Genomic DNA, 14,601 nt, shown 5'->3' on the forward strand with positions numbered 1-14,601 from the left:
GTAATTGAAATGACAATGAAAGGAAAAAATATTCAGTTAATTTCTGAAGAGAATAAGATAATTCAATCCATCTTTTTAAAAACATAATAATTCTTTAGAGAGAAAAAAGTAAAATTTTTTAGCAAGTCAAAAATTTTTTTACATGTCCTATGTTATTTTTTATCCAGATTGTCTTTGAAAGGAATGAAGCTCTTTTTGAACCCACAGTTTAACTGATGCCGTGTGTTTGAATGTTTATAGCTTTGTTTTTAGGATTTATTGCATGCTATGAAATATTCTCCTATGATACAGATTTCTAGCTGTAAGCCATGTGATCAAGGGTAAAATTCACCTATCACCAAAATAATTAGGTGCCCCAAATGCTGAAGGCTTGTGTTCTATAAAACAGGATTGGTTCCAGATTTTCACATTCACATGTCAGACAGCCATTTATACTCATTTTGGAGCAGCTGAAGTAAACATCAAACACGGCTGCCTAGTTTCCTGAATACAGTGTTTTCGGCAGCATAAGTAACATTAGATGCCTGCATATCTTAACAACCAGTTTGGTTTTTTTTTGTTTTTTGTTTTTTGTGTTTTTTTTTTTTGCAATGTCAGAAACTTGAAATTCAGGCTCTTTCTAAATTTTTGTTGCATTCAGTACGCTAATAAAATGTGGAAACATTTAAAATTATGAAAGTCATAGAAATAGAAGGGGGTATTATCACTGTTAATAGTAATAGTAAAATAATATCAGTAGTTTAATAAGATAGCATTGTTGTAAATATAAATGCAGAATGTCAAATAATTATTTTGTTGAAATAAGTGCTTATCCTTCTTTACAAGAATGACTTAAAAATTAAATATACCTAAATCCCAAGTTTGCCTGAACTGCAACATTTGAAGTTATTCCTTCACCTCTTAATTGTCTTTTGATTCTTCCCTGTTAATAGTTCACTGCTCCTATATAATATTTGATATATCTCTGGCTCCTCCCAATTAAATGTCAAGTTTGTATAAAAACTTTTGTCTTTCGGAGGTTGTTTTTATGAACTTTGGATGTGAGTTGGAAAGAGACTTTTCAAAACCCAGTCCTCCAAAGCCATGTAGAAATCTAGTACATTTTAGAAGGACTTTTGGAGGGAAAGATTGTGTCATTAGATATTACTCTGAAGTTTAATTTAAAAAGTAGCTTCTGTTATATCCTTTAGGAATATGCTGCCTACTTCAGAGCATCAACAAAAAGGCTGCCAGAAATATTCTTTTAAAAGGAAAAAAAAATGTAGTATAGAAAAAGTCTTCTTATTAGGAGGTACATCTGACTTGGTCTGAGCCACAGTTCTAGAGCACCTAAGTCCACACTATTGCTCAGTATGTCTACCAAGATCCTCTCTCCAGTTCTGGCCTTTTTCGAGACGTGGAGCTGGTGAAAATCTGCCAGACATCGTCTGCTCGATCCATCCCATCCAGATTCAGTCAGTAGTGGAGTGAGTAATGGATCCACAGATGTTTCTGCCAGGCTTACCCTCAAAATATAAAAGTTATTAACTGTCAAAAAAAATCTGAAACTCTCCGGTGACTCACTCTCCATCTCCCATCCTTCTGAAATGAACAGTTTAGCTCTGAGTCCTCAGTTCTCAATTTCAGCAAAAAGATCCAAGGATAGAATGAAATGAAGCTCATTGTGAGCCAGGGACTCTCCCAGCTAAGTCTTAGGCATCTGGTTGAGGAGGATTCTTATCCTGGCAGCTCTTCAACTATCTGAGGACATTAGTAGTGCCAGGAGCCCCCTTCTTACACGCCCAGTAACCCACCTGTGTGAAATCAACTCTCTTCATATTGGAAGGTATGTGATGTAGCTATTGCCAGCCATCTCCAAGAATTAATCTCCTGCTTTTATTATTCCCTCCTGCCCCTCTGTATTCTAACTGATGATGACTAAGAAATTACACAATTTTACATTCTCAAATCACTTTTCCTTTTTGGTCCTGTTTGACTTTCTGGTAGTTTTTATATTTTTCCTTTATATTAACATAAATTAGTATTTGTTTTAAAGGTTTCTAAAAATGGAAGTTACGTGGCCAAAATTACGAAGTAACCACAGAAATATCAGTTTATAAACCATTCTGTATCGCCATATAGAATTTGTAAGGTCAGCTTCTCTCTAAAGTATGTAATTTTCATCATTCCATTTATTTGTTGCAGACAATAGAATTATTCTAATAAATACCATTTCAGGAATTCCACAGAACATTCAAATAAAATTTTGGTTTTCATGGGACTTTATTTACTGTAGGTCACTATCCTAATTGCAAGTTTTAAATATGATGTTGCTTTCTCTCCTAGCATTTAGAAGAGGGATCAGCATTCTTCTGTAAAAGGCCAGATAGGGGTGCCTGGGTGGCTTAGTGGGTTAAGCCTCTGCCTTCGGCTCAGGTCATGATCTCAGGGTCCTGGGATTGAGCCCTGCTTCGGGCTCTCTACTCAGCAGGGAGCCTGCTTCCTCCTCTCTCTGCCTGCCTCTCAGCCTACTTGTGATCTCTGTCAAATAAATAAATAAAATCTATTTTTAAAAAAAGGCCAGATAGTAAATATTTTCAGCTTTGCAGGCTATATGGTCTGTGTCACAACTACTTAACTCTAACATTGTAGCATGAAAGCAGCCAGAGACATTATGAAATCAAATGGGTGTGGCTGTGTTCCACTAAAACTTCATTTACCAAAGAGTGCCTTAATTTATTAAAAAAACCGGGACCAGATTTAACCAATAGTTCACACCTTGCCAGTTTTTGAATTACAACATAAATTAGCTTCCCAATGCAGGTAACAAGGGTTTAGCAAGTTTTCTTCTTTTTCTTGTAGATTAAAACTGCTTGCCTTTTTTTTTTTTTAATGAAATCTGTTTGGGAGTTTTGTTGAAGTAGTTGGAATATTTGAGGTAGGCCAGAATACACTTAGAGTAGAAGAGTAAGAGTTGATATCTAGAAAAAAGTGGTACAGACAGCCCAGCGCTCACCTGCAATGAATGCTATCAAGATTGCTTGTTATAACAGGCTACATAGACAGGTTTAATCAAAATAGTGTCTCTTGGTCAGGGAAATAACTTAGTTGCTGATAAACTTTCTTTACATTGTTTTCTATTGTAAGAAGATTATGTCAATAATAGTCACCCATAGCTGATAGTATTGATATTTGAAAGGGCCATCTTCTTGTCTTATAGATGAAATAATTGGTATTCCAGAAGAAGATTTTTATATTTCACACCAAGGAGATAAGACTGCCAACTGTGAGAAACATATGTTAATAGAAGCCAAAATCAAAAGACTGGATTTTGACTGTTACTTTCAACTAAACTTGACCAGCCTCAAAGTTTAGAAGTAAATGAGGTTTCTACTACAGAAAGCTTTTAACATTATTTTAACTATCTAATACACATAAAAATTAAATTCTTAGAAGGATTACTGTGTAAGAAAAAGAAACTAAGAAATAAATAATTCCTGCTTTTTGAAATATAATTAGTATAGCCAGCCTGACATAGTTTTAATATTTGCTCTTATTTTTTAATAGGATTGATATTTTCATTTACTTATTTCATATTCCCTTTCAACATTTTTGATGATTTCTTCATATTTGCTGAATGCAATTATAAAACTTGAGACTTTTTTGTCAGATAGTCTTACTAGGATATGATTGGTATACTTTCAAATTTTAAAGTCAGGGTTTTGGGAACTATTAAAATGTCAACATTGGACTTCAGTTTTGCTGCCACTTATTTAGTGTAAGAATAAACTCTTGGAATAAACTACTAACTGGAAAAAATACCAAAAAGGACCAGAATTGTTAATTTTACCTGGACATTATTAAAAGGTCTCAACAGTATAAAAGTTACTGTATGTCATATCTGTTTATGGCTGTGTAGATAGCTCATGATATCGCTTTTATCTTTAACAGAAAGTACTCATTCCTCTAAGAGTGATTTCAACGTCATACTAAGTTATATGAGAAGCTTTTTGTATTAATGGAAGCTTGATGGAAATCTTAAAAAGTTCCTTATTTATGATATAAAACTTATCCATAAGGTCTTTTGATTTCTTTGTTATAAATACTAAGGAAATTTAATCCAACCATTTCTTTTAATTTTTTTAATTATTTGGGTTTTTCTTGTTTAAGCCATGGTTGAAGATGTCTGGTGTTCTTTTGTGACAGCAGAATAAATAGTGTTAAATTGTAGGATTTAAAGTCTCTTATATAATGATGTAAATATATGTTTTATCTGTTTTCTAAATCTTAAAGCAGTTAGGGAATCGAGAATAGTTGTAAGAGACATAAGATGAAGTTATTAAAGACTAACATGCAAATAAAGTAATATTTATTCAAAGTTAGCACTTTTGTCACATAGCAAATTTGAATTGTTTTAACCTTACATTTAGACAGTATTTAATTTTATTAGTATAGGTGTATGCCATAGAAATTGCACGTCTAGGTTTCAAATGAATTGAAGGAGTTTATTTTTAACTATATTTTACTTTTTCTAACCAATTTTTTCCTAAGTGGGCAGTTTAATTTTGTTTTCATTAAAACTACATTATGGTGATTTTTAAGAGATTCGATGCCATTTTTTAAATTCAGAATTGTTCCAAATGGCAACTTTTTTAAGTTTGAAAACCATATAGGTTATATGTTTATGGCAATATCATTAAAGAAGCACCACATTCTACCGTTTCTAGCCTAAAACCCCTCTTTAGGTAAAACAAAATACATACAGAAAATCAGTCTGTAGATTAATACTGATTAATTTAATTAATTAGTATTCAGTGAACAGTACAAATGGAACAAATTATTAGAATAGAATTCAGAATCAGAGAGGAATTCATACTCAGTACTTTTCAGTCTGCTTCTTAATTCACAAGACCTCTTATTCATCAACTAATTAGATTTAGCATTTTTCTATTGTGGGTGCTAAGGCTATTGGCCAAATTAAATGAAAACAGGTCCCTTGTTGGGTGCTCCCACAAAAGTAAGGCCATACACAGATTGTGAAGATTCAGAATGCAGGATGATGTCATTTAATGAGATGGGCCTTTTATTCTGAAATAGAGCTCTTCATAATAATTGAAATATAGAGCATAGCAGGCCTAGGGGTTTGCCTTCCCCTACTTCTCCCCCAGTAGCAGCAGCCTGTCAGCTGTATGCTAACGAGAGGAACAATTAAACATAGGGTCCTATCTGGCTGGCCCAGTCTCTGAGCTCAGACAAAGAACTGTTTATACACCTGTTGTGTCTGTGGACAGAGCTTTTTGAATGGGTAGCTGCAGATTAAAAGGAGGACATGGGAGCCAGTGTGAGCAAGGGTTAAATAGAACTTTAAGAACTGTGAAAGTCAAATTCTCCAGAAAATATATGAGGGCCATTTGCAAGGGGAATCAAGTTACAAAAAAAAAAAAAAAGTTACTGCTAACTTCATTAACATGAAGAACTCCAGACTTCAAGCTTTTTGCTAGTCTGAGGCCATTATTTAAAGCTTTAATATTTGGGGGGGGGGATCCAAAAAAATACTTAATTTATAGTATTCCAAAGAGATGAAAATATTTGTTGGTGTTTATATCCCAAAACAAATTGATCAGCCATCCGATTTTCCTTCAGGGAAAGGAATCTAAGATTTACTTAGATAATGATTCAGAAAATCAAAGAATTGTTTTTACTAATAAAATAAAAAGAAGTAAGAATTCAGAAGATGCATCATCACTTATTGGTTGGATGGAAATTCAGTCTGTGACTATTCGACAGTATTGTCTTACAAAGCTGTAAAATGAGTTGTACATATACAGTATAGAGTAAATGCACATATGTTTAAAAGTTTAAGTTTTAAAAGACTATTTTCTTTTAAGTTACTTGGTATGAATACTTGGCTCAGAATAGTAGGTGAAAACAAAATTTACCACGTATTTACCAAAGATCAGGGGAAGTTTTGTTTTAAGTTCACATTCTAAACACAAACACAGAAATCTTAGCTTTTACTTTGTCCTGCAATGATTTCTTCAGCCAGTCAATATTGTTCTGGTAGTATTTATCTTTAGAATAGGCTTAGGCTCCTAAAGTCCCAAAGATTTTGCAGCTGTATATTGTATTTATATTATATTTATTTTTATAAATGGGATTTTTAAACTGACCTTCTTAGATCATTAAGTAGTTTATAGCAAGCAAAGAAAGCAGCTAATCCTCAGCAATGACTGATCCTTAAATAAATTTAGAAGTACACAGGGAATACATTAAGTGGGTTTTTTTTTTTAAGATTTTATTTATTTATCAGAGAGAGAAAGGGGGAGAGAGCGAGCACAGGCAGACAGAATGGCAGGCAGAGGCAGAGGGAGAAGCAGGCTCCCTGCTGAGCAAGGAGCCCTATGTGGGACTCGATCCCGGGACGCTGGCATCATGACCTGAGCCGAAGGCAGCTGCTTAACCAACTGAGCCACCCAGGCGTCCCCATTAAGTGGGTTTTTAAAAATTACATTAAAGGGCCACCTGGATGAATCAGTCCGTTAAGTGACTCTTGATTTTGGTTCAGGTCATGATCTCAGTGTTGTGAGAGATGGAACACCACCTCGGGCTCCATGCTGGGCTTGGAGCCTGTTTAAGAATCTCTCTCCCCACTCCTACTCCCCTCTCCTATGCCACCCTCCCTCCTTGGAAATTTTTAAAAAGAAAAGCTACATGAAAGATAAGAGTAAGGACAGAGCGCAGACATTTCTTTAAAAGGGTGGTGAAAAACCTGATGTTTTCTAATCTAGTCCAGTACCAAATGGCCTGTTGCCTGAAACTTTGCTTTGGTGCCTTTTGTTGGGTTCACAGGAAACCAAAGGATAAACTTGTACAGGGGTATTTATACCTCTTAGGGTAAAATCCGTACAAATTCATGAAAGATAAAAACTAAATTAATTACTCAAGAGGGATCCAGAGCAAAAGAGTTTGCTGGGATTGAGGGATTTGTTGAAAAACAATGATTCTTATATATAACTCCAAGCAATAAACCTCTTAATTAAAGGCTTAATCTTGTAGTTGACACATGTGCTACTGTTCTAATAAAAGCTTTATTTGTAACCAGTTTTTCTAAAAATACAACTATAGCTAAAATACTTGGTGATACTTGCATGTCTTCTAATTTTAGGCTAATTGTGATTTATGCAATTAGCATAATTCATCTTTTTCTCTAAAACAATAAAAATACGTCATTTTTGTTGCCTGCCAATGCAGAACTTCTGTTTTAAGTTTATTTTATTTTATATTGCTTTTGCTGCTCTTTTAAAATTTTTGAGGGAGACAAAGGAAGAAGAAAAAAGAAACTGTACGTGTGTGTGAGGAAAGGGCATAGCAAAGTATAGATAAATACTGTTACTACTTGGAGTGTAGCAATATTTTATTAAATGCAAATTCATACATATGGAATATGCATATGGAGTAGATTTGCAGATTGATTGATGTAGGATAATTAACAGATGCTATAATGTGTAGTGCTTTATGGTTTCTAGAGTGCTTTATCTCTGTTAGCTCATTCACTTCACACAGCAACCTTCTGTGGAATATAAAATTTTAAAGTTGGAATTTTTTTTTTATTTTGATTCAGAAGCAGTGGTACCAGCAAGTCATTTGAAATCCAAAAATCAGAAGAGTAGCATCCCAAAAAAATTTGTTAAATTCAGATGAATGATAGATTTCATTTTCTCTATTAAGCCCATTAAAAGAATTTAAACAATCATTGCCCCTAAATGGTCTTGACTTTTTTTTTTTTTCCTTTTTAAACTTTAGGTTGGAACTCATCGAGAAGACTCTGTCAATCTCAATGGCAATCATTCAGTCCTGTCTAGTACGGTCACTGCTTCAAGCACAGACTTGAACCACAAAACACAAGAAAATTACAGAGGTAACTGTATTGTTGGTCTCAGCAGTAATGCATACAGAGATATCATTTGGAACACTGTCATCTTTCTTACAAGCAGATTGACATCTGTGAACCAAAAGTCATCTTAGGTGGGGCAATTCCAAACAATAGTACCACTGAATATAGAGGGTAGGTATTTAGTTCCAATTTTCCTATTTGGCTGGGCCAACTATAGATATTTATTGACAGATAGAACCACATGCAAACTGTTCAGTATTTTCTGGTCATCTTACCTGTTCATGCTTCTGTTACATCTCTTTCCTAGTCACTTCCCCTCATGACTGAGCCCTTATGGTCCTTAGAGGCAGTAAAGAATTTTTCTGAGTTTGTTGAGAGCTCCAAGTGATAGTAGCTTTTATTTAAAAGATTATAATTTAATTGGAGAGACAGACAAACAATAAACTGATAAAAACAAACTGATAAATGTTATAATAGAGCTTATAAATACAAATATATTACTAATTTTAAGACCACCAAAGTAAAGTTTTCCCAGTTATATTTAATCATATGACCCATTTTATTGTGTTTATCTGGGAAAATGTTAAAGCTTATTTCCTTTACCTTAGCAGCATCTTAGAAGTCAGTTTCTAAACTGCATCAGGTTTCTCATATTTGTTCAGTTGTTAAATAGTGCCTTAAAGTGAGCATTAGAGTGACCATCAAGGTCAGACTTCTTCTTTTATTTATTTACTAATTTTTTAGGATTTATTTATTTGGGGGGCGATGGAGAGAGAGAATCTCAAGCAGATTCCCTGCTGAGCATGGAATCTGATGCTTAACCCACTGAGCCACCCAGGCACCCCAGACTTCTTTTAAATACAGATGCTTTAAAAGTAATTCTCTCCAAGGTTTGTGGATCTGTTCTTTCCACCGCTAAATAGTATATTATCATACATCTTCAGACTTCCGTAAGAGTCCTGTAACAAGTAAAAACATTCACCATCTAGAAGGCTTTTTACTGTCTTAGTTCTAATTCTGGACATTTATGTTTCTTTGCCTCTTTGTTAGGTGGCTTGCAAAGTCAGTCTGGAACTGTTGTTCCAGCAGAAATCAAGACTGAAAACAAAGAAAAAGATGAAAACCTTCATGAACCTCCTTCATCAGATGACATGAAATCAGATGATGAATCCTCCCAAAAAGATATCAAGGTTTCATCTAGAGGCAGAACAAGGTATTTGTTAGCATCCAGGTATTACATTTCACTCACTCGCCATGGGTGAAAATGCTTGGAAAATTGAAGGGTGTCATGCATTTATTAAGTGTCATCTATGTTCTAGATACTGTGTTAGGACTTCATATTTTACCTCATTTAGTGCTCACAGTAGCCCTAAAAGGGTGGGTCATAAAATGCTGACTTCAAAATTATGCATTCCATTATACCACAGTATTTTAGGGGCTACATATAAAAAAGAATTATATCTCTCCCTTCAGTTGGAGCACAAAATAATTAAAACAAGTCAAATTTTACATTTGGAGACATTTAGATTCAGTACACCAATAAATACTTAAATATATTATTTTAACGCTATGTTTATGGTAAAACTCTGTTGTATGATTTAAACCAGGGGTCAGCAAACTATGGCCCATGGGCCAAATCTAGCCCATGGTCTTTTTTAATAAATAAAGTTTTATTGGAACACTGCCATACCCCATTCATTTGCATATGGTCTATGGCTGCTTTCCCAACACGGTGGCAGATTTGGGTAGTTACAGCAGAGACCAGATGGCCCACAAAGCTGAAAATATTTACTATCTGGCCCTTTACAGGGGAAGTTTGCCAACTCCTGATTTAAACAATGATTTGAGGAGAATATGGAAAAGGAAGTACTCCAGGTGGACTGATATTGGAGAAGATTTTCTAGAAACCAGACTTGACTTTGCTTTTCACTATGGATATTGATACATAGTACATTAGTTTCAAATGATTTTCAGGTTCTTCCCTCGAATTTTTCTTCTAATTCTACATTAAATTTAGATGGTTTGGTGTATTTCTGGCATACCCTGGTTTTTTGGCATCAATAATATGTATATATATCACACACAGATATTTAAAACATTGTTCTTTGTATTAAATTAGGCTACAAAGAAGACCACGATGAGCGTGGAAGATATAACTAAAAAAATTAAATTGAAAATTAATCTAAAAATTAAATTTTAAGGTTCTAATACTGTCATTTTTTTTAAAAGATTTTATTTATTTATTTGACACAGAGAGAGAGGTCACAGTAGGCAGAGCAGCAGGCAGAGATAGAGGGGGAAGCAGGCTCCCCACCGAGCAGGGAGCCCGATGTGGGCTAGATCCCAGGACCCTGAGATCATGACCCAAGCTGAAGGCAGAGGCTTAACCCACTGAGTCACCCAGGTGCCCCTGTCATTTTTTTTTTTTTTTTGGTAAGATTTTGTTTATGTATCTGAGAGAGAGCAAGAGCGAGCACAATCTGGAGGGAGGGGGAAATGGGAAGGAGAAACACTCCCAGCTGAGCAGAGAGCCCAGGACCCTGGGATCATGACCTGAGCTGAAGGCAGATGCTTACCTATCTGAGCCACCCAGGTGTCCCTTAATATTATCATTTTAGTATGCATTATACTCAGTTGTACAGGAGCATGAAGAAGTAAAAATTGGGTCAGAGAATCCAGAGACTATTCCTTTGAGGCATCTTAATTCTTTAGTAGTTTTATTATTCAAATAGAATTTTAAGAGAAATAATTTGCCTCTTTCCTTCTTATTCATCTTTTCACCTTAAAGGTCAGAGTTCAGCAAACTTTCCATGTAAAGGGTAGACAGTAGCTATTTGAGGTTTTGTGGGCCATTGGGTGGGTCTCTGTCACAACTACTCAGCCCTGCCATTATGATAAAAGCAACGAAAATCAATACATAAACAACTGAGCATAGCTCTTTGAGTAAAATTTTATGTAAGAAAACAAGAAGCCAGCTCATGGGCCATAGATTACTGAACCCTATTATAGGTCATCAGAAAATGAAAAGGAGGTATAATAGTTTACTAGTAACAGCAGTGCTTAGTAATTAATGATAATCAGTAGATTAATATCATGGTCCTTGATTGAATTATGGCTTCATCACATACTTGCCAAGTTACCCTGGACAAGTTGTTAAAACTCTCTGAACTTCAGGGGTTTTTTTTTCTCTAAAAAGAGAGTATTACAGGGTTCTTATGGAAATAAACTGAAAATGATGCATATAAAGCCCTTTGCCACTTTTTTGCATGCTGTAAGGTACTATAGTTACTATTATGATAATGATGATTTTAGGAGTGTGGTATAGCCTTGTTTCCATAGAATACTTACCTGGGTCCTTGTCATTACACTGCCACTAATTAGCTATGTAATGCTAGGATCATCACTGATCTCTCTGGATCTGGCAGTAGTTCTCAGCCCTAAAGCACAAAATCCTGAAATGTTTTAGAAAAACAGGTTGTCTTAGTCCCAACTCAAGCTCACTAAATCAGCATCTCTGGTAGTGGGACCTTCAAAGCCTATATATTTAAGGAACCCCTGAAGATTCTGATGGGTGGCCACATTTGGAACCCTTTGGGCTAGATGATCTGTAAAGTTTCCTTTGAATAAAAGAGCTAGTGATTCTAATATAAAAGAATATTTTTATGTAATTCTTGACAATTAGCTAGAAAAAATCTATTATGTACTTAATCTTTATTACAGTACTCAAGTTTATTAGAGCTCCTTTGTGCATATTATTTCAGGGTTCTGAGAGACTCCTCAGTCATTTATTTCTGAAAAATAAATAGAATTTTCTAAAAGTAATTCCAGATCATCTCCTTCAAATGTTTGGGCTTTTATCTGATTACTTAATCTGTTTTCATTACAGAAATTTGGAAAATATAGAAAAGAACACAAAAATCACAGGAAACTGAACTTTCAAAAATTAACTACTATTTACTCTTTAATGAATAGATATCCCATAAATATAAATTGGAATTAAATTGGTTATCAGTTTTACAATATCAACTTTTTCACATATCAATGTATTTTTCATATTTTCATCTGTCCCTGAGTTTTCTCACATGTTTTTTCCTTTGTTTTTAGTCAGCATTATTGAAGTTTAATTCACATATATATATAATAAAATACACATTTTAAGGGTACAGTTTTTGTCCAAATGTGTATGGTCTTATAACCACCACAACATTACTAATAAGAATATTTCTACCACCCCAAAAAGTTGCCTTTATGCCCCTTGGTAATCAGTACCCTTCTTCAATCCCCTGGCAGCCATTCATCTGCTTTTCATTATTAGAGCATTGTCTTTTCTAGAGGTTCTTGTAAATCATACAATATGTAGTCTTGTGTCTGGCATCTTTTACTTATTAGCACAATCTGCAGCCTAATTTTTAGAGACTACACAGTAGACAATTGTCTGGATGTACTGTGACTTATTTAACCTGTGTCCTATTATTGGACTCCCAATTAGTTGATAGAATAAATAATTCTGTTATCAACTTTTTTACATAAATTCCTATGCATATCCCTAATTATGTCCTTAGAGTGAATTTCTTAAGTTAGAATTGCTGATCAAGATATAAAGAACATTTTAAGGCTTTGGGTTCATTTTGCCAATTTGTCCTTCAAAAAATTGTTCCATTTGATTCATGGGTTTTTTTGTGGGGTTTTTTTTGTTTTTTTTGTTTTTTAAGATTTTATCTATGTTTTGGAGAGAGAGAGTGTGCACATGACAGAGAGGGAGCACAAGAGGGAGCGGGAGACGCAGACTCCCCGCTGAGCAGGGAGCGCAACACAGGGATTGATCCCAGTACCTCAAGACTATGTCTCAACCCTGCCCTGTGGCTCAACCCTGCCCTGTGACTGAGCCAAGGGCAGATGCCTGGCAGACTGAGCCACCCAGGCACCCCATGCCTGTTTTAGAATCATCGCCACTGACGATATTTCTCTCTTAAACAAAAAGTAGTCATTTTCTGAGATACTTCTCTTATTCTGTGTCTTAAGCTTTTCTTCCTCCTCATCTGGTGAGGGGGGAAAAAAGCATGTGAGAGAGATGATTTGGAATATATTTAGGAGCACAGGTTAGGCAAATTATAGTACATTAGTATACTCGGACAGTGCTTCTCAAACCTTAATGTACATATGAACCAGCCAGGGATCTTGTTAAAATAAAGCTTTCAATTCAATAGGCTTACAGTAGAACTTTGAGAGTCTGTGTTTTTAACAAGTCCCAGTAATGCTGATGCTGATCACATTCTGTAGTAAGGCCCTAGAATGTTATGTAGTCATTCAAATTATGTTTATAAAGACTTAAGCTAGTATGGAGAAGTGTTTATGCTGAATATGCAATGGAAAATGCATTTAAAAATGTATGTTGTGGTGTGCCAGGGTGGCTCAGTTGGTTGAGCCTCTGAATTTTAATTTCAGCTCAGGTGGTGATCTCGGGGTTTTGAGATCAAGCCCTGCATCAGGCTCCACATTCAGCGTGGAGTCTGCTTGGGATTCTCTCTCTCCTCTTCTCTGCCCCTCTCCCCACTTATACAATGTGTTTGCTCTATAAGTAAGTAAATAAATAAATAAAAAATTTTGAAAGTGTATGTGATATAATTTCAACTATATATATATATATGCATTAAAGACTGGAAAGATAGATATATAGATATATATCTATATATATATATAAAATCATGTTAACTGTAACTATGTCAACTATTTGGTAAAATTTATAGGTAATTTTTATAGGGATCTAATAGACATTGTTGTTACTTCATTTTCTAGCAGTACTAATGAAGATGAGGATTTGAACCCAGAACAGAAGATAGAAAGGGAGAAAGAAAGGCGGATGGCTAACAATGCCAGAGAACGTTTACGTGTGCGGGATATTAATGAGGCATTCAAAGAGCTTGGTCGAATGTGTCAGCTCCATTTAAAGAGTGAAAAACCCCAAACAAAACTCCTTATTCTTCATCAGGCCGTGGCAGTCATCCTTAGTCTAGAACAGCAAGTCAGAGGTAAGTAGGTTCAGCAAAGATAAATAACTGTTCTGCCTTAGGTGGGCAGACTTTTCTTTTTTCACTTGCTCTTCTGCTTGGGAAGTTGTTTGTTAGGTTCAACTCCTACTTCTGCCACTGCATCATCAAGTTTTCTGTGTAGTTCTCTCACCTCTGCCTCCTAGTATTTGTCCATATCTGTAGGCTTGGTGCTTCCCACAAACCAGCACAACCCTTTGAAATGTTGCAGAGAATAACCAGCCTCTGCCTTCTGCTCAGCATTAGTGCTTTATGCCCTTCTTGTTCCTGTTCATGTTAAGTCTGATCTCCCACACTGTTGAATTTACCTGCCTAGGTCTCTTTTCCTCCCTGCTTCTTCCTGTCTTCCCCATTCTCTGTACTGAGTTTCTCTCCTACTTTACCCTGGGCTGTCTATTAAAATGGCCCTGCTGATTAATAGGATGCCTGATCATGGCCCCTCCCAGCTTTACTTCATATAGATGTTCTTCATACCCAGGTTAATATGGTCTCGGGGCTTATTTGTTGATTCCTGATCAGGAATGCTATGAACTTCTTGGCCTAATGTGCACCGACATGCTTGTGTGTTTCTCAGGGCAAATTGTGGTTTATTACAGGCTTATCAACTGCTGGCTCAGTCAAGTGCCCCCAACTGTTTAATCTTTTGAGGAGTTTGATGGAATCTTGAAGAAGTTTTGAAAC

At 35.4% G+C, this 14,601-nt stretch overlaps 1 protein-coding gene across 7 annotated transcripts in view; it reads left to right on the plus strand.

Annotated features, from left to right (window-relative positions):
* TCF12 (transcription factor 12) overlaps positions 1-14,601 on the plus strand; it is a 385,779-nt gene that overhangs the window by 359,955 nt on the left and 11,223 nt on the right. For all 7 annotated transcript variants that reach the window (XM_032341444.1, XM_032341446.1, XM_032341445.1 and 4 more), the window contains 3 exons: positions 7,783-7,897; positions 8,924-9,086; positions 13,670-13,902. In XM_032341444.1, coding sequence (XP_032197335.1) covers positions 7,783-7,897; positions 8,924-9,086; positions 13,670-13,902 — 511 coding nt within the window. The remainder of the gene's footprint in view (positions 1-7,782; positions 7,898-8,923; positions 9,087-13,669; positions 13,903-14,601) is intronic.

This window comes from Mustela erminea, chromosome 5 (genome assembly GCF_009829155.1).
Source record: "Mustela erminea isolate mMusErm1 chromosome 5, mMusErm1.Pri, whole genome shotgun sequence".
Lineage (NCBI taxonomy): Eukaryota > Metazoa > Chordata > Mammalia > Carnivora > Mustelidae > Mustela > Mustela erminea.